Genomic DNA, 25,920 nt, shown 5'->3' on the forward strand with positions numbered 1-25,920 from the left:
ATTACCACATAGTTAAAGGTGAGATAATGTGGGTTTTGGTCTCAGAAAATTAAATACTGTATTTAGCAGATTTACTGTTGAAATACCAGTAATACAGAAAGATAAAGTATTCTCCTAATGCTTACTAGGACTTCACAATTGTTTCCTGTGTAAAAATCAGTTATAATTGGGAACTATGAAATACAAAATAAAAATTCAAACCAATATATTTATAAGACACATAATCAGAGGTGTGGTATGACTTTACAAGATTGGGTTGGATGGAATGTTAATTTTGGATTACACTTAGGAACTCATGTAGTGTTAAATAAGCCTGAGGTGCTGTGAAGGTGATTGAAGCACTATACAGATGTTCATATTATGGAAAATATGATTTTATGACAGAAAATGTCTTACAGAAGGTAGTAGCATCATACATTGATTTTTTTTCAGCAATTTTTGGCATGATTCAGTTTTACAGCTCTTTTCTTCCTTGTCAGATTTTTCCTGGCTTCAGCAGAGTTCTGGCTGCACTTTGCACATAGCTAATTTTGCAGAGGGAGAACTGCTTTTTTTTTGTTTTCTTAGGGCATGATGAAAAAAAGCTGATCTGTTTAGGAAACTGTATAAAACCAGCGCCTTCTGACTTTTTATCTGCTCATCCAGTTGTAATAAAAGTTTTACTGAAGTGATCCTGCTATTTTAAATTGAAGAGACAAGGTGGATGTCAGTGATACACACCCAGCAGTAGACGTGGAGGAACAGTATTGTCAGACACTACCCCATGACTTTATTGCAGAAGTGGATATAATTTATTGTTTGAGGAAAAGAAAGCAGCAAAATATTATTTTGAAGGTGAGCCAATTCATATATTCTTGGACATTACACAGACCACCCAGATCAGAAGCGATGTTTTATGTCTCTTAAATCTAAGGAGATTCAGCTGACCATTGAGCTGCCTGCCCGAGGCCAGTGGAACACTTAGGAAAGGAAAATCCACCTTTTAATTTCTCCTTCTTTTCATACTTCCTTAGTGAAAGGCTTCACAGTGAATAAGTCTGATGAGTTTCTGGAATAAGGAATAAGATTTGCTTGTCAGAAGTGCAGTGCTCCTTGTTGAGAATTAGGTTTGCTTACTCTTGGTAATGGGCATGATCCTGTAGTAGAGTCTCCTTCCAGCCATGTCTCTGTGTTGCCACAGTATGGGCACAGCATCTAACAAATTGAATCCCTGAGGACAGGTACCTCTACTAGAGGACAAGACAAAAAAGTGTGTGTGTGTGTATTATATATAGGAAGAAATTTGACAGAATTCAGTGAAATTCCACAGCTTTCTGGCATGCCATGTTGAATGGTAGGGTGGCCCACCAGATGTTCTCCAGTTTATAAAGCTCCATTTTAAAAAATATCAACAGGGAAAAAAAGTAGGTTTCTCTGATATTGGGAACCTCATTTAAGGATGAGAAAAATGTGAATGTCCCAAATTGTAATGCTTTACTGTTTCATTCTGCTCTTATCCACAAATGAATTATGGTCTTCATAATGTTTGCTTTCATGTTGTGATGGCTGCAGTCACTGACAAGCTCTTTCTCAGCTAACCTTGAGAAAAATCCTTTATCCAAATGATACCAAAGAACCAGCATCCAACAGCAAATTTTCCGTCCTGTCATATTTTCTGAAACTTTATTGAGACCCATCTTGGAGAAGTAAGTCAGTTTTTGCCAGTAAAGTGAATAATCCTTTTGATATGCATATATGAATTTTTGCTTATAGACATTGATGTGCAAGCTGGTGCGATATTTCAGTTTTTTAACTAACACTGGGTTCTGAAGAGTAATTTATAATGTACATTATATTTAGCTTATATAAACATCCACAGTTAGATTTTTGTATAAATGTATTACGGAGTGTGGGGGTTTTTTTCGTAAAGCACTTACAGCTCAAATAATTACAATTCATTAAAGCATTGATTAAGAAAATCTGTGGCAAATAAACTGGTAGTTTCTTGTGGCTTCATATAATTTTGTGGTATTTCCTTGAAAGTTTTGCAAAAGAGGAGACACTGTAGCTGTGGTATATCTGTTTAGAAAAATGGCTTATGTAAGTTTTAAAACTGCTGGTTTAATGAGGTTTTTAAGCAAAAAATGTTGTGATTTTCAAACTCATTGTGGATTTAAATTTGAGCTGCTTTATGCTGGCAGAATGAGGCAATCTGAGGGGAAAAAAGGGTAAAAAATGATTTATGAGAATCTCCATTTCAAAATATAATGGATTGAATTTAATATGGGACTTTTGAAATTCATATTGTGAACATATGTTAATAGAAACTTCCCACAAAAACAGATGACAAGATGTGAAAAAGATAAGACTCAGGCAAAGTTTCTTTTTCTTAAGTGTAGCTTTTTCAGGTTAGCCTTTTAACAGACATAATTTCTGTCAGGGGAGATAACTGTAAAACTGTGTATTAGTCAAGTGAAAACCTGACTGTGGTTCGCCTGGTTTTTAAAGGAGGAAGGATGTTTGCCACAGAACTCCCTTGTGTTTCTGCTGGTCTCTTTCCTAAGGAGGCTTTGAACCCTAGAGCCAGTTTTAGTCATATTTGTAAAAGCATAAAGGCCCTAGAGATGGAGAAAATTATGCTTTTTTCAAAACAATAAGCAGCTGTGCAGACAAGACAGCTGTGCTGGTGATCCCAGGCTCCTGGATGAGCCCAGTTCTTTGTAGACCTCAGAGAAGCGCGTGAGGGTGTTGCACTGATGGAGTATGCTTGCTGTGCACATTCTGCTGGAAATCAGGCTCTGTGGATTCTTTTGCTTCTGGAAGAAATTGTTGGTTTAACTGTTCATGAAAAAAACAAAATTTATTTAACCTAACTGGTTTTAAACAACTATGCCACTCTCCTGTCGAAGTTGAGTGGGGATGATAAAAAAAAAGCCCTGTAGAGTCAATAATAAAGGGCATTTAAAAATCTTGGTATTTTTCATGTCTCTGAAAGGATTACTGTTTATGTGCACCCTTCTCAGTGCAGATTTTGGTTTTTTTAACTATTAGTAGTAAAAAAGAAAAACTTCATTACTGGAAAAAGAAACTGGAAGGGAGAGAAGTTCAACAAGATCTGGTTTGATGTGCTAGCAAGTTAGGTAAAGTAGCAATTAAAATGCTCACTGTGTGCAGATACTGAAAATCTGAGTTGTGTAAGACATGACTTTGATGTATCAGTACAAAAAGTTGATTAATATTGTTTGACAAGAAGCTCAACATGTCCTGGCAATGTGCACTCAGAGCCCAGAAAGCCAACTGTGTCCTGGGCTGCATCCAAAGCAGTGTGGCCAGCAGGGCCAGGGAGGGGATTCTGCCCCTCTGCTCTGCTCTGGTGAGACCCCACCCAGAGTGCTGCATCCAGCTCTGGGGTCCCAGCACAGGCAAGATGTGGACCTGTTGGAGTGAATCCAGAGAAGAGTCATGAAGATGATCAGAGAGCTGGAGCACCTCTCCTGTGAAGACAGGCTGAGAGAGCTGGGGTTGTTCACCCTGGAGAAGAGAGGGCTCCAGGGAGACCTTATAGCACCTGCCAGGGACTTTTTACAAGGACATGTAATGATAGAACAAGGGGGAATGGCTTTACACTGAAAGAGAATGGATTTAGTTAGATATTGGAACGAAATTATTTCTTATGAGAGTGGTGAGGCAGTGGCACAGGTTTCCCAGAGATGCTATGGATGCCCCGTCCCTGGAAGTGTTGAAGGCCAGGTTGAATGGGGCTTTGAGCACCCTTGTTTAGTGGAAGGTGTCCCTGCCTATAATAGAGGAGTATGAACTAGATAAGCTTCTGATAGAAGCCGTTCTTTAATTGCATGATTGTTAATTCTTAGTTTCAATTAATTTGGGACACAATTTCAGTATACTTTTTAAAGTTAAGTTACTGTTTGTAACCATGCAAATTCTGTATTGGTGGAACAACAGGGAAAAAAATGTGTACAAACCTCAAAAAAAACAAACTGGGTAAGAGTCTGATAAGAGAGTCTGAGTCCTCCAGGAGGGCAAGATAAATCTGAAAAGATAAAAGGTGTCTTTCTTTTCTGCATTGTCTCTCTCTCCAGCTTCAGTATACAAAACACCAGCAGATTTGTATGCACACTGCTCTTCTGTGAAAACCTCTCCTGGCAAACCAGTAGGTTTAATGAAGAGGTGCAGCATTACTCTGTCTTTTTATTTGACACTACCTCTACAGAGCCTCTTGCATCTTCACGAGCCTTCTGTGTGAGGAGAGGTGTTCCACAGCCCCCGTTACCCATGTGCAAGGCATAAGAAGGTCTGGGACAGAGTCTAGATCAAGCTGTATCATTTTATCAAGAGAGAGCTGACATGTATGTAACCAAGGGCTCTGTGGAGCCTCTGTGACCTGACCACATAAATATTCTGAAGCTTCACGGCATGTGCTGCTTTGCCAAGGTTGTAGCTACAGTGTTCATTAGTCATCTGGGCATCAGTGTGGCTCGCCTCTGTCAAGATGTCTTAATTCTGGAGTATTTGCCCTGATAATAGGAATGCACAACATTTTGGAGGATAACCTTCCAGAGAAGATCCCTTAAATATGGGTAACTCTGTCAGTATTATAAACAAACACCAAAAAAACTTCCACAGGAACTTTTCCTGAAACACCACTGAAAGCATTTATGGTATTCCTGGTGCAGATTGCTTGTAATCAACTTTCCTTTGCTCCTTATATACTAAATTTTCTTGCACATTTTCTTCTGGCCCATAGGGATACATCATGAATCTAAAAATGAGAAAAGAATTACTGAAGTGCTCTTACTGGGATTTGACATGAGTATGACAGGCATTGGTTACTTCGTCCTTTCAAAGTGCCAGTTTTAGATACATCTGCCTGTTCTGCAAGGTGTGACCCTTAAAGAGGACATGGCTCTAGGCATTTAGACCTTACCATTACTAGTAGGATTAGCAATATGGCTAAAATGTTCTTCCAAATGAAGTCCAAACTGATATTCCAGACTGCAGTGTGACCCCCAAAACTCACTTGGCTGCATTCCACAGGTCAATTTTTTGCAAGCACATTATGAAACACATTCATCACTGAATGCCATATAATGTTGTTTTACAAGCTAACAGTGCACATATTTTTATGTATTTTGAAATGTATTTATGAAAGAAATAGTTACACTTAAAATACAGAACAAATAAGTGAATATAAAAAACACCAAAACATCCTAAATCCCCAGACTCCACCCTTTGCTCCATCATAGATAAATCACCAATGTAAAATTGTTGTTTTTCTCTAGAACAAAAGTTTCACAGCTGTATTTAAAAGTATGTTGATGAAAAGTGATTCATAAGGTGAAGTAATCATTTTTATACACTGCACTTGGCAGACTCCAGCCAAATTACACCATAAAAGAAATATTATATTTGACAGCAAAGTGTTAGCGATGTGAAATTTGAGAATGAAAACTGTCTGAAGACTTACTTATGACTATGCTGCTCTCTGATGGTACCCTGTTTTTCTGACCCAACTGAGGTCAGTATGTGTTTTTTCCCATCTTTTTGAATTTAAACTTTAGATAAACTTCTAACGTCCTTGTCTTGTAAATTAATTCATGTTGGTTTGGTTTAGACATATTTGAAGGCTATTATATCTGATTCGTCTACTACAAATTGTTCACTACATAGAATTCTTACAAGCTAAATATAAAATAATTAAACTTTTAAGGTAGCCCAAAACTTTATAAGTTTTTAAACTGCATCCATTTTGTCTATTGAATTTAATTTGAAAAGAGCGTGTGTGATTCACCAAATTGCTATAGACAAAATGCTGGATGACTTAAAACTGTAACAAATAATTACAAGGATTTAACAGAATGGGATAAACCTCTTTATTCCCCTTGGCATGAGTGACTTGGGAGCAAAAGGTTGCGACCTACAGGGTCAAGAATACTATGTGGAGTGTTTGAGGGTAGTAGATTTATCAGACAATCCTATTCAGGCTCTGCTTTTCCACTGAAGTTGTCCTGATGCTCTGCAATTAGTAGACACCAGTTACCAGGGATGTTAATGCTCCTTCTGGGCTTTGTTTGTTTTGTTGTTTGTATGGAGTACTGATTAGGGCTTTTGAGTGTGGAATTCACTTGCAAGTGATTTATTTTGTATCTCTAGGATGTGTTCCAGCTGGTTTGGTTTGGGGTTTTTCTTCCCTGGGAAATCATGGTTTCAGATAGCAGCCAGAGCAGCAAACTTTAAGAAGTTACAAGAAGTTCTTTTTAATAAATATTTCTTCTTAGGATGAGAGAATTTAATTTTCTATCATGAGCTTTATTTCTATTTTTATTATCTTTCTAAAAAAAAAATTTCCAATATGTTACTTTTTTAAGCACTAAATGAAATGTTAATCATGGATTTATAAGAACCTATTGAATAAAGTTAGAAGTGAGGATGTCACTACATCTGTGTACTCGAGGAAACCCGTGGGATATTTTACAAAAGTATGTGCCCTTGCTTAAGCTTCTCATTCAGAAATTAAACCCCTATTGATACATAGAAACAGACTCCTATTCATATGTTCCATATGATTTGTAGCATCCTAATCCTTGCCATGAATCCTTTCCTTATTCTCTGCATCATAGACTGAAACACATCAATTCAAAACATGGCTTCTTCACTTTTTTTTTAAATGTCAGCTCTTGGTTGAATACAGTTCTAATTGTTTCTTTTCACAAGTGCTGGGAGTTTCCTAAATCCTGTTGAAGAGTAGTTTATTTTCAGTTATTTAAAAACTTGTCTTCTGTGCATATAGTAAAATTTACCATGAATCTGCACATTCATGCAACTGCCTAATTTCATAAACCTTCAGTTTCTTTCACTTTTACTAGTACTTATACTTTTTACCTTCAACTGTCAGTGTATTTTGGGTGAAGCATGTAAAATACTACTGTTTTTAAACAATGTTGTATTCTAGTAGCCAGTGGAAAATAATGAATTTAATTAAACTTTAGCAAGTCATGAGTAGAATGAAAGACCATGCAGCTGCTACCTTCTGCCTGGTTTACATACTTGTTAATAACTTACTTGACTTCAATGTAATTTTGTTGTCCTGTGGTTGCCACACTAAAGTAAAACTTTTGCTGTAGTTTCTTGCTGGATTACAAGTAAAATTCTGAAACTGTAATAATCTTTCTCACAGCTGGCTAGGTTTTATAACTTTATAATAAACAATTAAAATGATACAGGTCCAAGAATTACCATCTGCCATATGAAGTTAGGAACACTGTTCACATAACGTTGATGAATATATTAAAGCAGTAAAAAAACCCCAAGAACATGCCACTAGAACTTGTATTCCTCTCCATCTAATGACTGCAAATTAAAAATTAAGCAGCCTTCTCTAATCTGCTTTCATGGCTTTGCAGCATCCAGAGCAGTCCATGAGTCAGCATCAGGTGCAGTTAGAAAAAAGACACGTTCTGGCTTGGGAAGAGATAGATGGAGGAATGTAATCCCGTGAAGAAAACAGTCCAAGTATCCTGGCTATTACTCTAAACTTTTTCATTGGAAAGCTGTCAGAGTTGAAGGAATAGTTCATGGTGTAAGTCTTTTGTCTGCTGATTTCTTCCTTTCCTGTTAAAATGTGTAGTATTAGGTCAAGTGGGCCAAAAATTTCCTTTGCATATTAAACTCTTTCTTTGCCATATTTAGTTTGGTGCTTCTGTTGGAATTAAAGGGACGTGTCACCGGCAATTCCTGTTTGTTTATTCTTACTAAAGTCCTATAAAGGGAGCACATCTCAGAAGCAAGACAGAGACATAAGATCTCTCTTGAAGCACTCTGTACAAGAAAACTCACAGGAAAAGGAGAGAAAGGATGGCCAGCTTAACTGGATGGGTACATGTACCGCCCACAGCTTCATAGAGTCGTTGGTCTACCAGTCACAATTGACACTGTTTCTTACAGAATGTTGACTTTGAAAAAAGCGCCTGGCACAGACCAGTAGAACAGTTAATTCCTGTTGGCTGCACATTCGTATCAAACACAGAAGTAGTGGCAGATGTGCTTTCTGGCCCTCCTGCAGGTGTGTCACAGTTGTGTTCCACAGCCAAGCCAGTCATGTCCCTTCTCCAGTTGTGGATTGTGTCCACACAGATTTATTTACCTGGCTGTGCCTCTTTTCTGGTGGATAACTGAGAAGCACTGGATAACACCTTTACTTTTCCATCATGAAGTTAAGCTCCAGAACTGACCTTTACTTTTGGATAACAAACACACTGTAATGCCTTCCGTTCCCAGACCTGCTGGGATTGCAGCCACATGAAGGTTTGTTTGCCACACCATTTTTATATGACTTAATATTTTCAGCAACAACAAAGTGCATTGAGCTTGCTGGCTGAGTGTAAAATGAGGGCAAGATCAATTTTATTCTAGGAGGACAAATGGTTGCATTTGTGACTTGAACATTAATGAACAGTTAATGAAAATTCTAATAAGAAACAGGTGAATTCAAAGTTAAAAACTTATTTTCTTGCTCTTGTTTACTATTTTTTGAGGGTTTTTTCAGCTAAAGGAACCAAGGGCTGACTGCGGCCTGATCCCTTCTGGTTCGTCGTTTACTGCAGTGATACTTTGTTATCAAGGGAAAGAAACCTTCAGAACAGCTCTGGAGAATCTCCACTTTCCCTTCCCCCCTTAATAAGGTTATGCAGTTGGTTTAATTTTTGGGTATGTGAGGACATTTAAGTGAAGTGTTGGGTCTATTTTTTAGACTTTTAATGTAAAATAAAAGTACTTGAAGTCATGAGAGATTGTCTTATTTGCTTCCCATTCATGTTAAAATATCTGACTTTTCAATTTTTTTTAAGTCTTCTGTAATGGAGAGTCCATGACATCCTTAAGCAATCTATCCTTAGCCATATTTTCAGATAAGATTTTTACAGAGTCTGATTGAATAAACCTTGATACAATTTTGGTCTATTCCTTCTTCTCCCATCCACAAACATGAGGAAAACAGATTATTTGCTTTACTTTGTAGCAAACTTTCATGACAAAGACTTCATCACATACTTCTATCTGCTATATTCTCTGCCCACTCCCATCTCCCTTTACCCTGTTCCCCTTTGTGATGCACAAGACAATTTATTTCAGCTGGTAAAGCTTTATAAATATCATAGAGCAAGACAATTCAGTGTTTTGCAGGTTGTAGCCTTTCTTTTGCATCCCAGATCAGATTTTGCTTTTTGATGCCTCACAGTTCTTACCCTGTATTTGTGTAGTTGATTGTTTCTGCATACATATAATGCACATGCAGTTGATGAATAGCATCCTGTTTTTTTCTGAGCCAATCTCTTCCACTTCATAAAATCATAGAATTGCGAATGGTTTGGGTTGGAAAGAGCCTTAAAGATCATCTAGTTCCTGCCTTCCACTAGACCAGGTTGCTCAAAGCCCCATCCAACCTGGCCTTGAACACTTCCACAGCTTCTCTGGGCAACCTGTAACAGTGTCTCACCACACTCACAGTAAAAAAATTTTTCCCAATATTTAATCTAAACCTACTCGCAGTTTAAATTCACTACTTCTTGTCCTAGCCTAAATGTCTGTCTAAAAAGTCCCACTCTGGCTCTCTTGTAATCTCTTTAGGTATTAGAAGGTGATATAAGGTTTCCCCAAAGTCTTCTCCAGGCTGAACAACCCCAACTCTCTCAGCCTGTCTTAATAGCCCTCGTAGCCTTTTTCTGCTCAGTATTATCTGCAGATGTAATAGGCATGTACTTTTTTCTCTGTCACCACTCTCACTACTGAAATTACTGAGTAGCAGACATCCTGGACTGGTCCTTGTGGAGCACCACTTAGTATGTCCTTCCAGTTTTTCAGGAAGCCGTTGACAACTGCTCTCTCACTACTCTTGTCTAACCAGCTTTGTATTCATTCTAGATATCTTCCATTAGATGATGTTTCTGTGGTTGTTTTTAAAAGGAAATGTCACATGCTCTAGGTCTGAAGCCTGAATTAAGTCAATAGCATATGACACACATTGCTTTGCATTCCTAGTCATTAAATGAGACCCAGTGTTACAAGGATTTTTTTTTGATAAGTGTGTGTTCATTGTTAGTCATGTCCTTGTGGTTGTCTTCCAGGTGCTTACAGTGTCTGTTTACGTATGACCTTCCTCCTTAGGAAGCCCGCTGAATTGCAGTTTTGTCTAATTCCTCCTTTCCCAGACAGTACCATAGTTGGTGTTTAGCACTGTCTTTTCTAAAAATAACTAAACATCCCAAAGTTATGTAGCTTTCTGTCATGGTTTAGCATAGTTTGGTTTTTTAGTAAAGAAGGCTCCATCGCTACAGAAGTGATTCTCTTGCAAAGAGGTGCTTACAGTTTCCTCTATGACCTGACAGAACCTATCAACTGGCTAGTTTGAATATTGGCAACTTTTTAAGCCACTTAAGAGGTCACTTTGGTGGATCACAATCAGTCTGTGCCTGGCCTTCTCTAGGAATGCTGGGAAAATTCAGATTATGGTACATATTTTGTAGTTGACAAAAGCAGCTGTGGTATATTTACAAAGTGAAATAATTGTGGGTGGTTTTATTGATCTCTTAAAGGATACCAACAGCATTTAACTTCCCAGCAATAATTTTTGGAAGATTATTTTCAAAAATACTGTGCTCTTGCTTAAATTAGTTAACTGCAGAAAGTATTCTGTATAATAAATTTTATTTTTCTTCATATTTCTGAGGAAATGTGTTTTATTGGGATGGGTATATACTTTCTTGGTATGGAGTTCGTGTTTTCTTAAAAATTGTTTTTTCAAAAAATCAAGATTGGAAGCAGTACAGATGTTTAGAAGCCACATTTATGTGATTATTAGAAGAAGAAAGGACAAGAATTGTCCATCACAGAAGTGACACATCCTCCCTCTGACTGTGACCTGTAGGCGTGGGCTGTGTGTCAGGTCACTCTAGGTCTCATGGCCGGTCTCTCAAGTTGGTCTTTTTGGTTTGTTTGGGGTTTTTTTGGTGATGCAACTTTCTATTCCAAATATTGCACCTGGATGTGCAGCACTAAAAATATGACCTAACTGATCAGCACTGTAGTAATTTAAAATAAAACTGTTATGTTAGAGTAAAATGTGGTCTGTTGCTAAAGTATAAGCCAGCAAGGGAGTTACTCAGGAGTGAATTTCTGTGGTTGCACTGAAATTTGGTTTTCAAAATAGTGTTTTCTTGAGGCTGTGCACAAACATTGTATTCACTCTGTGGTTCTTCCAGCACAGATTTTACATTTTAATGTCTTTACAAGACTTCTTATGGTACTTACAAACATCAGAAGCAAATACCACAGCATTCAAGCTGGAGATGTGGGTGTAAACTCTAGGTAAATCTGTATGGGGCAGTTATCATCACAAGGAAACAGAAGTTGAATTTCAACAAACTTTGAAATGGTCATTTAGTTTGTGTGTAACAACCAGCTGATGTTGTCCTAATGCTTATGGCTAAATACTTGTAACAGTCTCGATGATTTTGGCAACATTCTGCATTATACGGAATTAAGAATATTTCTGAGTAATAGAGTGAAGATCTCAATTCAAGTCAATGTATTAAAAATAACTCACTGATCTTCACTCTCTATCCTAGCTCAGCAATGGCGTGGCACATTCAGAATGATTGCTAATTTCTTTAGAATATTTTTATAGCTTTTCATTTCATTATAAATTTATTTGGATAATATATTTTATTAAATGTCAGTGATAGGGTTAATAAGTATAAAAATATAAATGGATTTTCTCCTTTTAATCACATTTTCCCCAAATTGAAACAAAGCAAACAGCCAAACCTTTTCCTCAAATCCAATTACAGGATCATTTAGGAAAATCAAATGTTGTATCCATTTCTCTTGAATGCTTGAATTAATCATTCAATGGGAGAGGTTTAGCTCACTGAAATTTTTAATTATCTGCAAATAGCATTAAGTATGTTTACAGAAAACAGTTGCAACAAATTTAACCTCTTATTTTTTCTTTTCTCTTTTTTTCTTTTTTTCCAATTGCAGAGAGCCGGTAGAAAAAGCCAGAGGAAAATTTGGCAGTAGATAAATTTAGCACAGGTCCCCTTCTAAGATAGAATCACTGCAGGTGCCTCCATTATTTGATAATGAGCAAACCCGTTGTCAGTTTGAGATTATTTGTTTTTTAATCTCATAACAGCATGTCCCTTTAGTGACTGACTCATTGTTCTAACAATGAGCCAGCATCAGTGCAGCCCTGGTTCCAGAGGTGGACGTGGGTTTGTACACGTGTTGAGGTACATTTCTCTGTGTCCTCATGCCTCTAGAGACAATTTGAGTTTCCATCTTCATGTCTCCAGGGGTTTTTTTACATTTCCTATTTTTGTTCTGTGCCTGATTTGGAAAGAGTGTTTGGGTTTTGCTGTAACAGAAGGTTACTGTTTTTTGATAAAACACTTGTAAGGAAAAGGTCAAAATTGGATAGTGGAAAAATTACATCACTTCGCAAAATTGAACAAATCAATTGAACTAAGTAGTTAAATCCTTAACTTCATTGTTTAGTCAGCTTTTTTAATTGCTTGGAGAACTGTATTCAGCTCTGAAGTCCTCAGCACAGGAAAGACATGGACCTGTTGGAGCAGGTTCAGAGGAGGCCACGAAGATGATCAGAGGGCTGGATCACCTTTCCTGAATTGGGGTTGCTCAGCCTGGAGAAGAGAGGGCTCCTCTCCTAGGAGAGGGCTCCTCTCTCTAGGGAGACCCTAGAGCACCTTCTAGTACCTAAAGGGGATTTATAAGAAGGGTGGCAACAGACTTTTTAATAGAATCTGTAGTGACAGGACAAGGGTTAATGGTTTTAAGCTAAAAGGGTAGATTTAGACTGGATATAAAAGATAATCTTTTTATTATAAGGGTGGTGAACTGGCAGAAGTTGCCCAGACAGGTGGTAGATATCCCATCCCTGAAAACATTCAAAGCCAGGCTGGATGCAGTTCTGAGCAACCTGATCCAGTTGAGGGTGTCCCTGCCCCTGGCGGGGGCGTTGGACTAGAGGCTTTTTAAAGGTCCCTTCCCCCCATACTGTTCTATGGTTCTGTGTTGGCTTCTTCTATTAGCTGTGTGAGGCAGGGGCTTTCATGAAGGATCTTGAGATGGGAACATGGCCACCTGAATGATTCAGTTGCTGCTCCTGAGCCCACAGCACAGCATTTTTGGTACACAGAGATATGGAATGTCTGCATCCAGCTAAAATAACAAAATTTTTTTGGTTGTTTTTAAGACCTTTTAAGACAAATTCCACTTACTGGAATGGCAGTTACTTGCACATTTCAGAAAGTGCTAATCTCTGAAGAAATGAGAGCATTTTAAGTAGTAGGATAATTAACATCACTAGAAATCTGATTTCAATTTGACAATAAAACAGGAAACTTGATTAACAGTCAGATGTGAAGAGTTGATTGATAGCAGCTTTGGTTTACAGCCCTGAATCCAGTATTGTAATTTAGCTACAATAAAAGCAGCTTTCTTTTCAATTGCAGTATCACATTCTTCACAGAATTACAGAATTTTTCTTCCAAAATGAAATTCCCTGGATTTACATGCGAGCTTGTGGGACCATAGTTCACTGTTGACTACATGGTTTGTCATTTCCATGCACCTTTTCTTTCCAAGTACTGAAAGTGATGCATTTGACTTAGGTCAAGAAAAAAATAATGTACATCCTCCACGGTGCTAATCTCACCATTCTTATTGAATGTTGTCCCTACTTATTCTTTCCTTGTTCATTTACTTTTTTATAAAATATGGTTTTATATTCACTGCGTCTAATGGTTGCAAAACCATGGCCTTTTCAAAAGATCATTTTTTACTTCAGGCACAACTAACAGAAATGCCATGGATACATTCTTTAATGTTTTATTTAAACATGCAAAAGTTAACTATCTGATTTGGAAACACAAGTTATGAGACTTTTGACTGAATTTTGATCCTGGCTACATTTGCACATTTAAAAGTTTGAAGTATAATTTTCATTAACTACAGCTCTTCTGATTTCAATTATTTTTAATGTGACTTCTGACATGTTTTCCAAAAGCTGCATGTTGTCCATGGGGTACAAGATTAGATTTTGCTTATAAAATTTTGCTTATAATTATTTTAATTAAATTTTAATAATTTATTTTAATTTTGCTTATAATTGCACCTTATAATTTTTTCATAGTTCTGGCTTGAATAGGTAAGACCTGTGTGTAAAGATAAAAAGAAAATATATGTTTAATCCAGAAATGGGGAAATTCAGGGGAGAGAGAATCTGGGTATGGGTAGTTTCTTTCCCGTAAATTTGCCTCTGGATTGCCTCTGTGCAAGTTGTACCTCATGATGCTACTGAGTCTCGGAGGAGGCAGCTGTTGGTGCAGTGGTGATGTTCTCTGCCTGTAGCTGGAGTTGGTTCTCCTGCGGTTATGTGGTCCAGTGTGCTGGGGCCTCCTTCCTGACCCTGGGAGGGAGGAGGGGAAGAAAAGGCTTTCCATCAGTTTTTCCATCCCAGTCCTGTGAGAGTAGAGGAAGAGAGAAGCATGGGGGTTGAGCAAGCAGCTGTGTGGTGTGTAGCTGACTGCCAGGTTAAACCACACCACCATCTATGATGGAAGCTTACTGTGATTTGATCTCCTGTGCCTCACACAGATCTAGAAAGGAAGCTCCTTTGTGCTTATGTGCTACTCAGCTGCAAGGAGTGTTTTTTATCTGAAAGAATTGCATCTAAATACCTCTCTGTTTCCCAAGTAGGGTGCTGCAATCTTAGATTTGGTGCACTTTATTTCTGATGAGAAAATATATAAGCAAGGTAGTCTTTCTTTTTTAATATAATGTGAGAAATATAAATAATATCTGAAGTCAGAATACTCTTGTATAACCATATCTACAGAGATTTTTAGGATTCAGTTTCCCACAGATTTATTTTAATTAGGACAAAAATGTCTTCCCGCATCCTCATCATAAACCACTGACACCTTGACGCATTTAGACGTTGAGATTAGCGCAAAAATCAAGTTGTTCTTTGGTTGCTGAGAAGGATCTAGATAGTCTTCAGACAGCTGGAAAGTTCACCACAACTAAATAAGGACAAGTCAAAATAGATTTTGTAGTGTGTCCAATCATAATGCTTAGAAATAAGATTTTCTACTTAAAAGTGTAAATGTGTGTTCCTCCACTGGGCAAAATACTAGTGATAGACATTTCTGAACAACCTTTGGTTTTGGTTTTCTTCGTCATACCGGATTGGACTATATTAGCTCTTATTTTATATCCAGAGATATAAAATACTTCATTTTAAAGTAATATTTTTCTACATAGTTACATCACTGAGGGAAGTCTGACTGGTTTGGAATTGTTCTTGGATCTCAGAGCCTTTTGGGAAACTAGTATTTCCAAAATGTGATTTTATGTTGCAGTCATCACATAAACAAATTAGTCTCAAAACTGCTTAGAACTGAACTTGAACTAATTCTTTCATTTCTGTGATTCAGGATGATTAAGCATGTGTGTCTGAGTCTTGAATTTGTTTATAATCCTGTTTTTCAGTGGTCCTTGCTCTGCGCTTTCAGTCTTGTAGCCACAACCCACTTGATTAGCATGGTGTCAGTCCATGAAGAAGTATTGATGAATTATTTTTTAAGAAAAAGAAATGAGCTTTTGAGAATAACATTTAAAGGACAGTTGGGGGGAAATATGAAAGAGAAGCTCAACTTGTAGGAAGAAAGGATAAAAGATGGAAAAGAAAGAAGAGAAATGGATATAGAAGATACCTCAGAAAAATGGCACCTGTTGCAGTTGACTTTTAACACTGGGGAGAGGATGAGAAATGAATCATTTAAGATCATGGAATCCAACTGAAAAACAGGAGGGAGGTATAGTAACCTCTCTAAGCAACTTAAAACAGAAAATGGATTATCCTCTAGAGATCAGCATAGGTCACAAAATACTGTAGATAGCCTTTAATTCCTAAAAGCAAGGGATTTAATAGCAAGGGCTATAGCTGGCATGTCCAGACAGTCACATTTCATCACTATGATTCTCCCTCTTCCATAAAGAAGACACTGGAAACCTGGACCCCCAACCAGTCTTCACGGGCAGAGGTGTTGCAGTAATATGCTAACACATGTCCTGTGCTTGAAGTGCTTTCTTCCCACATGGCCATAATGAGAGCTCTGCATATAGGAGTTTCTAATTTGCTCTTAGCCTGAAGGGTAACATAAGCACTGTGGGGATGTTGTTAAATGTGGCTTGTTGTTACTACTGTGAGCTGCTTTCTGCTTACCAGTTCCGTGGGCGAAAAGTGATGTTCCCTCAGAAGGTTTCTGGTGCAGTGTATGTCAATTGGTCACAGAAAATCTTGAGAAGAGCTATGACAAGACATACTAATAAAAAAACCCAAATCATAATTGCTGGCATCCAGCCTTAAAGTTCAGTGTGGGAAATTCTTCTTGCAGGTTGGAGGGAGAGTGCAGTAAACTCGTGTACAGCACCTCTTTACATATACAAACATAATTACAGTTAGTTCGTGTCTTGTTGGAAGTATAGCTTGTATCAAGCCTTGGCTCTATTCCACTTTTGCTGTTTTCTTTATGAAAAAATAAATGTGTGTGGCCGTAAGTTAAATTTATCTTATAAATACGCATGATTAAAATCGACCCTATTTGCTCATGTGCCAGAATAGTCCCAGCAGGGGAATTTTGAGAACCCAAATTTATTGCTTTGGCTCCTTGATTCTTCTGCTCCTTCGGCTCCAACCAGGGCTCTGGCCAAACAAAAGCTGGAACAGAGTAGAGCATTTCTGCTGTGTAGTCAGGTACATTCTGCCAGCAGGGACAGCTGGCAAAGTCACTGGTGCTCTTGGCTTTGTACCAGGGACAATCCCCTCTGATGGGAAAATGTAACGAAATTATGCACCATTTAAATTACTGCTTGCTGGGCAAAAACCAGTGCTGATCTCCTGCAGCATGGGATTTGGTCCCTGGGACTTTCAGGGTGGTGGGAAACACAGAGTAGTAGAATGGTTTGGTTTGGAAAGAACCTTAACGATCGTCATAGGCCAGGACACCTTCCACTAGATGAGGTTGTTCAAAGACCAGTCCAACCTGGCCTTGAACACTGCCAGGGGTGGGGCATCCACAGCTGCTCTGGGCAACGTGTGCCTCATCACCCTCACTGTGAAGAATTTCTTCCTAATACCTAATCTAAACCTGTCCTCTCAGTGTGAATCCTTCCCCCTTGTCCTATCGCTACGTGCCCTTGCAGAAAGGTAGGTGAGCTATGCTGAGTTCTTCTGATGCCGTACAACTCTGTTATCCCAGGCTTGGCAAGTTGAATAGTACCCTAAAAAAACCCCTTACAATTCACTGTTTTAAGGTTTTTCCCATCCCAGCAGTGTCTGCAGTGCTGGGCACATGTAATGCATTGTACTAGGCTCGTTTGAAGCTTGAGTGGCTCATGGGGGTCAGCAGCAGAGTGCAGGCTTTTTCACCCCTTGAGCAATGAAGCATTGAGTAAAAGTTATTATAACCAATTAGTGGTGGCATTATTATTACCAATTAGTGGCCGTATGAAGCAAATCATTACTCTTAGTTCAGTTATTAGCAGCCAGGTGTTCATGAAACGTGCCATGTGCAGCCAGTGTTGTACCTCAGCAGTCACTGCTGAGGCCAGTCGCTGAATTTGTGATGTCTCTCTGTAAGGGGGTTGTCACACACACCCCCCGCCCCCAAAAAGAAGTGTGTTTGACATCAGTGCATAGGTTTTTTTGGTTGCTGCCAGTGTTGTGTACCTAGTGAGTGAATAAAAAAGGTCATTTCAATCTCTAGACTGGCATTCTGAAACCTTTAATATAGTGAATTCATGATTAATGATGTAAAGCAAAAAATTAGAATTCCAGTTTTCTTGTTGGTTGCTGCTTCATTCATCAGAACAAAATGGCCATGCCAGAGAAGGAGAGTTACAGTACAAATTACTCTTGACTGCAAATATTGTTTCTCTAGGACTCCTGTTTATAGAACAGCATAATAAGCAGTATTTCCACACACCCATTAGTTATGCAGAATGACTTTACAGAAGACAGTTTAGACAGCAAGCAACACTAATTAAATTCTATCGAAGAGCTTAATTGCACCTTTAACTTTTTTAAAATTAAATAGGAAGTTAAGGGGGAAAAAATTCTAATTGTGTCTTTAGCATCACTTCCTTATTGAACTACATATTTAACTTTGATTAATTTTTCAGGGAGATTCATGGCTGTAGCTCTATAAATACACAGAACAACTAAAAAAATAAGAAAAGTAAGCATAGCTAATAAAGATCCAATACACGAAATAGTTTCTGCATAGAATTGACTTTTATTGTGTAATTAGAATAGGCATTAGAAATATTTTTTTTTCTTGGAGAAAAAAAGTAGGGGGTTGGAGTGCTAGTTTCTCTTTTGGTGATTCAGATGTCTTCTGATTTCCAGTATTAGTGAAGAAATTTTCTTTGAGGTCAGTTCAAAGGAAATGAATTGTAGGATAGCATCCATCAGGGTGCTTTGAGCACAGCTGGGCAGGGACATCTGGTGGTGCAGTAAAGGAATCATTGAACACTTGCAACTGGAAGTGCAGTTGCACTGGAATGATTAAGGAAAAAAAACATAATTATGGTCATACTGTGATTACTTTTCTGTTCCAATATTATTCCACAAACACTTACATGCGTGTTTAGATTGGGGTTTGTGTATGGTTTTAATTTACTGGAAAAGTAGAAACTAAAGCCCTATTCTTGAGCTGGCAGCATGCAGGCATAATGTGTTGGACTCCCTTCACTCAAAGGGCATTTAACCTACAGTCCGCTGCAGGTTTAAAATCAGACTTATGAAACTGGACTGTGCTTCTGTGGATGGAGTAGGGTATATGTTAAACCTGTGCATTTGGACTCTGTACTTCTGCCAGTGATTCACTGTGATCTCTGGGCTAAACTGATTTCAGTTGCTTCAGTCCATCATTTAATTTTCAACCCATTTTTGAGTCCATCTTTCTGTAAGAGTGCTGTGATAGTGCTTCAGCTTTTGAACTGTGTGTATGGGTAAAGAATCATAAAAAATACAATTACTACATATCTTTGGTTTCAAAGTTCTGTGTTAATTAAAGATACAGTGAGCAATTTTATTTGTATGTATTTACCTTGAACCCCTAGAGATCAAAATATGTGACCAATATTTTAACTGCTGTAATTTTAAAAGACAAAGTCTTTGCCATGAATTTTTTGATGCTGTGTGCAACTGTGCCTGATACTTATTGTGCACATGTTGACAAAACCAAGTCCTTGGAACCATACGTGTTGAAGGTCATACCCTTGGGAAGAGTTTCCCAGGAGTGTTTAGTGCTGTGATGTCTTACCAGCTCTGCAGCAGGCACTCCCCTTCATTTGTGAACATCTTTGATCTTGTTAAGTTTTTCCTGCTGTTTGTGTATATCCAGCCATTGGTAGTACATGTTGACCACTCATGGAGCCTTCTGAGAGGTGGTGTCACCTGCTCTAGGAGGGTGTGGGCACAGCACTTCCAGGGACAACATGGTCTCTGCAGGTGGAAGGCAAAGGGTTTTCTTCATCTGCTTGTGTTTGCAAAGCTTTTGTGACTGTTGGCCTGTCTCCCCTTAGAGTAGGTGTCCTCTTGAAATAGCGGTGTTGATAATTTACTAGTTTGTGCTTTGTGTATTGTGTCAGGAATGCATTTTTATCATCATGTATTCCCCATGCAATTCTATAAAAAGAAAAGGGGAAAAAACACAAGTACCTTCTCTCTCCTATGCTACCAAAATGGCTTTTCAGGAGGAATCAGTAACAGCTGCAAGCTTCAGCTCTTCTCATTGTATCCTGGACAGAAAAAAAGTCAATAACCTAAATCTTTCATAGCCAAATATGGGCTCCTTGTTGTCGTCATTCGTCACACAAGGAACCCTATAGTTGGTAAGACAGATATATATATATAATCAAGCTCAGAATCAGAGCAACCACTGTATAATTGAAAAACTGAGACTTACAGATTAAGTCACCTTAAAGTAAGGAGCTGCAGAGATCAGCGCTTTGCAAAGTACAACAATTTATCTCAAAGTCAGAAAATCTATTCCCTGCAGCTTTTCACAAGAGAATGGGTGTTTCATTGAGATCCAACCCTCCTTTCTCTCCTTGCAGCAAAACTTCTGTTTTGTTAAACTCATCATGACTACTTTTCCATAAAGCAACAGTTCTTTGTCATCTTGCATTGTCACCCTAGTGGTTCTGTCACCATCCTTTAAAAGTTTATCCCCTGTTGGTTTGGATAAAAAAGAGAAGCACTGGCATTTGATACTGTATCCTTTGTTTCAGAGATGTCCCAAGGCTGTGGTGACAACTGGGAATCAAGGATAGCCACAGAGTTGCTGCAAATGTGCTGGTTTTTGTTAATGAAAAGCTGGTGTTCCTCTGCAGCCCTTCTATGTGATATTTAATCTGTAAAACTTTATATTGCAAACAGCCATTATAGAGAAATCTGTTGGTTTTATCTTTCAGGTGCAAAGATGGCTTGAAAGGGTTTACATACTCTGCACTAAAGTAAGTAAAGTTTCTGTGACTATGTAAGACAAGATTTTGAGGAATCATGCACAGGGGCAGCTGCATTGTAAGAAGAGTATTCCTAAGAAATATCGTGCTGCTCTAAAATTTTTCCAACTTTCAGGTATACAACATATTTTGAAGAAGGCATAATCATAGAATCATTTGGGTTGGAAAAGACTTCTAATGTCATCCAGTCCAACCTTTAACCCAACACTACCAGGACCACCACTAAACCATGTCCCCACATGCCACATCTACATGTCTTTTCAATACCTTCAGGAACAGTGACTCCACCACTTCCTGGGCAGCCTGTTCCAATGCCTGACAATCATTTCAGTGAAGCAGTCTTTCTAATATCCAATCTAAACCTCCTCTGGTGCAACTTGAGGCAGTTTCCTCTTGTATGCTAGAAAGAGAGAAATCCCTTTGTATTTGGGACTGTTGTTCAAGAAAACTCAGACATATGATTGCATGTTTTTGAAGGAGTGCTGATCTCCTGTCCTTCTAAAACTTGAAAAAAAAAAAGTTTCTAAAACTGGGATTCATGATAACCCATGTTTTCCTGGAAGCAAATGGCTGCTGTGTTTTTATCTGGAGGTTATTTGCTACATTACAGAGTGACAAAGTTTTTATACCTTCATTACCCACAGCAAGACTGCCATGGTACAGTGTAACTTGGATTATAGTGCATAGTGTTAGGAAACATCTTGCCATTGTGTCCTCCCTTGCCCTTGATACACAGTAATTCTACACCTAAGATGAGCCAATATATTGACAATATCAACTTGGTGAAGAAAGAAGGCTGAAGATGAGGCCAAGCAAAACAAAGCTGTTGCTTTCAGTGGGAGCAGAAACATTTTGGAGATTCTGCAAAATAGATATTTTATAAAAATATTGTAGTAATTATCAACCTTTACGTGACCCCATTTTGCTGGAGATAATTGAGATATTTCAAGTGCCTTTTTGTATTCTTATTTAGTGTTCTTCCCTTGTCTGAGAGATGGACTTCCCTATTAATGTTTTTCTTTTTAGTTTTAAAAAATTCCTGGCATCAATTGTATCCTCTAGCTGAAATATATCTTTAAATATATGTCAGTGGAGTGATCCTCTCTGAAGAAGTACGAGGTTTGGTAGCTGTATAAGATGGGTTTTTACAGACCTGGGAGTCTGTAAAAATTAAACTGGTCTAAGACTTAGAGGCTTATACAGGGCTTCATGTATTTGTTTATTTATGTAATTGGTTTGTTCTGTTTTGCTTTTTTCTTTCAGATTCATGTATTTGTTTATTTATGTAATTGGTTTGTTCTGTTTTGCTTTTTTCTTTCAGGTTCATTGTAGGGAAAGAAGAAATTCCCACCCATTCTTTTTCACCTGAAGCAGCATTTTCAAAAACAGATAGAAAAATCAAGCATAGTGAAAAAGTATCACAGCCAATGAACATACTGGCGCTAACAAAAAAGCTCATGGACAAAGTGTGAGTAAAAAAAACCCAAACCAAAACCAAAACAAAATGAATCATTGTTGCATAGAGCACTTTAATGTCTGTTATATTGTATTTGACAATGTTTTATAATACTTCTGCCTTGCATTTCAGTGGTTTTCTATTTCATTTTTACTAGGTAGTTAATAGTGGCAAATTATGGACTCTAGTGAAAGCAAAACTTAAGACCTGTATGTCATAGGTATGACTTGCAACATGCAGTTGTCTAACAAGGGAGAGTAAATTCAGTCCATGGTGAGTGCAGGATGGTGGTTACCTTTTATGCAGTTTTCAGCAGAACCAGTTCATGGCATAGTTCTGCTGGAACTAGTGGTAATGTTAAGAAGAAAAATTGCACAGCAGCAGACCTTACTTCTGTCACCATAAGTGACCGTAACATAGACTTTTGGGGGACCAACATCTCTGTATTGCATAAAGAAGAACTACCTAAAAATAGGATTGATGGCACATGGGCTGCCTCCACTGTCGGGAGATAGGAAATTGCAAAGCAGAGTGAGTCTAAAACTGTCTTGCACAAGGTCAGGTCTAGACATCTGAAGTTAGGCAAGGTAGGTGCCCCCCTGTCTACAGGATCCAATTCTTTGCCTTTTAGTATGAACTTAAAGAAGTGAGAGCAGTGATCTTCTCAGTCTGATATGGTCAGATGATGATTTACTTCTGCTATGACTGATTCGTCTGCTTCAGGCATGTTGGATACCACAAGGAGTCATTCATTTACAGGGATGATAGAGTAAAAAATGGATTAGGGGTAGGTTCACATGACTGAATCTTGACTTCCACTGACCTCTTCAAGAGCAGTTTTATGACCAAATCTCTACCTGCTGACAGGCAGGAGAGAGTCTTCCAAGTACATTGTATTCTCAAAGTAGTGGCTTATTTTACTTGCTCCGATGATGAACAAACATGAAGTGATCGCCATCACATGGTGACTTTCTGTGATTTGCTGTGGGTTTTAGTTGAAAAATGTGAGGGAAGTTGTCAGTGGTTTTTCAGTCATGACTCTATTAGACAGCAAAAGACCTACAAGGATAAGACAGCTCCAGCCATAATCAAATTCTTTTAGCTGAATTGCTTATGCCTGTTTTGTCTTAAATACCTGTTATTCAGTTTGCTAGAGATAGTTCATAGCTCTTCTGTTGTTGGTTAAATGCAAGGATTGAAGATGGAGAAGAACATTTTTCCTTTAAGGTTTTGAAACTTCCAACTCAGACATTCTGAAAACTTTCAATATGGAGTTTTTATGCTCTCACTCGTTTCTCTTCCATATGGTTCTTTTCAATATAATTAAGTCTAAATGCCTGTAACCTGAGCACATTCTCATTACAATTTTTGCTACATAAACTGACCTCACAGATGATTTATGGCCATTAGACTTTAGAGTACACGATTCAAAACTTCCAAGGTATTTGACATAGTATATAAATTGTGTAATTTAGTTTACATTAAAGCTTAAATACTTGGATATAGCAAAATATAATGTTCGGGCCCGGTATGACATTACTTATTTTAATTCTACATAATGCAGGGCTAGAAACTGTACAACCCACACATCCCACCATCCCAAGCCAGTCTCTTTTAAATGCTCAAGGTCAAATTCTCAGTCCAAAGGAAGAGCTACATAAAAATCTACACTGCAGAAGAAATAGCCCAAAAGTGAGAGAGGCTTGTAATTGAGAGAAGTGTCACAGGGTGTTTCTGTGCATTTGTATGATCTGCATTGCCCTTCCGTGACCCTTACAGTGGTGTGAAAGATGAAAGGACACAGTTAACAGATGCTTGCTCAAATATCCTTCCAGAACTATGGAGCAGAGACAAACCAGGGAAGGTCACATCACTCCTCCTCGTTGCCCACAGCAGAAAATTTGTTCTTTAATTTAGCATTTTATGTGTAGCATGGCAAGAGGTTAGACCCAAATAAGTGTGCAGACACTTTTTTCTTGGTGTACAACTAAAGTATTGTTAGTTTTTATTGTCCTTTTATGGCATCATAAAAGTTCACAGTGCCCTTCAGTGGGTAATGGGGAGAATGAGTGCTGGGCAAATAGCACTTTATGTATTTTTAGGCAAGAAAAATTTATGAAGTCTGCTGTCGCTGACGCTGAAAACAGCTACGAGTTAATATGTGTTTCATTATGCTTTTTGCAGGTGCAAACACGGCCCAAGGCATAGATGCTGTAAACACTATGGAGATAATTGCATCTCATACTGTATTAAAGTAAGTGCAGAAAAAGTTCGATTGACAAACTCTGGCAAAGAGGGGGTAAAATTCTGTAGTCAGGAAAAGCATATGCTTAGGAAGTGAGAAATGAGCCTGTTACTCATTCCTCTTCTATTGAAAATGTGACAAGCCAGAAAACAGATTTTCTCAATTTAGGACGGGGCGGTGGTGGGGTTAAAGTTCTCTGGTCTTTCAGATTAGCTGTAGTGAATGAGTAACATAAAATGTGTGGGAAAAAATGGACTAGCAAGCAAGGAGCTTGTTTAACTATGTGATGCACTTCATGGCTGAGACCACTTGTGACTCCCCCTAAATAAAGCACCTGGAATGTGCTGCTGGGGCAGGCGGCCGTGGTTCCCGTGCAGCTGCGCGGCTCTGGAACGTCGCTGCTGGGCACTGGGTGCACTCCTCCAGTCATTTATTTTAAGGGCTCGGGGTAATGAGAGATTGGTCACAGTTGCTACGCCCAGGAAGAGCTGTTTATCTCCGGTGGTATAATTCATCCTCCATTATTAATGTGATCAGCACATTTTTTTTCAGAGAAGTACTGTGCAGAAATTTGTGTTGGCTGGCATTGGGTTGGCACAGGTGGTACCACCTGCTATGCCTGTTTTGGGAATTGGTAAGACTCCAGAAGATCTCGATCCCTTAGTAGTTGACCTGGTTTTATATATGGAACAGCAAAAATGGATTTGAGTATCTTCAGATGCTTTTAATGTATATTACTTTCAAAAATAACTTTTTGGAATTAAAATTGTATATATGGTTAATATTATCTCAGAAAAGCCACACTTAACTTTGGCATGAGAAGAGATCTAGCACAACATTTATTTATGCATGTTTACTAACAACATCATTTTTTTTGTGTTAACACGTTTTTTGCCCTGCAGTATATTAGCAGCATACCGTGGTGTAACATAGGTATAAATTGTGCTAGAGTTGATAGAATTGCCGATGGTGCTTAAGTGTTCTGCTTATTGCAATGAGAATACTCAGTAGAACATCGATGAATAGCTCAAGATAGTTTTTTCACTTTTTATATGTCACCTATCTTGTAGGTATGACATGTACATAGATGTATAGACCCAGATTAAAATTACACTTTTACAACCTGTCACCACTGTCCACTTTATGTTTCATTCATGTGCTCTTTTCTTCAAGGCAAAACATCTGTGGCAGCACAGACTTTCCATTTGCTCTGTGCTGCTTCAGTGTCTTGCCCAGTGTGTTTGCTGTTCAGTGGCTCCTGGCTTGCTTTGTCTCCCATCTCCTGAGTGGGCTTATGTTTGGTCAGGTCAGCATCCTCTGAGGAGCAAACATTCCCATGCCTTTGTCTGCAGAGTACTCTGTGTTTTCCCCATAGATATCAAGTCTCTGGCCTTCAGAATCAATGTTCAAGATTGCAGTGAATATTATATTCAGAACAAATATTAAAGTTAGGCTGAAGTGATTTTATGCAGATTTGATACGTTACACATCCAGATCTCTGCTGATGGCAGCATCTCCTGGTGTGCATCTGTTTTTTTCATGGGTACTTCACTATAACTTTGGTCTGCTGCAGTTTTACATAGCAGAAGTGCTGTATGTCATCACTTAG

The 25,920-nt window shown here is 38.3% G+C and overlaps 1 protein-coding gene across 2 annotated transcripts in view; it reads left to right on the forward strand.

Annotated features, from left to right (window-relative positions):
- TMEM135 (transmembrane protein 135) overlaps nt 1-25,920 on the forward strand; it is a 160,906-nt gene that overhangs the window by 120,553 nt on the left and 14,433 nt on the right. For both annotated transcript variants that reach the window (XM_048294497.1, XM_048294498.1), the window contains 3 exons: nt 20,560-20,601; nt 21,932-22,078; nt 24,251-24,320. In XM_048294497.1, the coding sequence (XP_048150454.1) occupies nt 20,560-20,601; nt 21,932-22,078; nt 24,251-24,320 (259 nt within the window). The remainder of the gene's footprint in view (nt 1-20,559; nt 20,602-21,931; nt 22,079-24,250; nt 24,321-25,920) is intronic.

Source organism: Corvus hawaiiensis, chromosome 2 (assembly GCF_020740725.1).
Source record: "Corvus hawaiiensis isolate bCorHaw1 chromosome 2, bCorHaw1.pri.cur, whole genome shotgun sequence".
Lineage (NCBI taxonomy): Eukaryota > Metazoa > Chordata > Aves > Passeriformes > Corvidae > Corvus > Corvus hawaiiensis.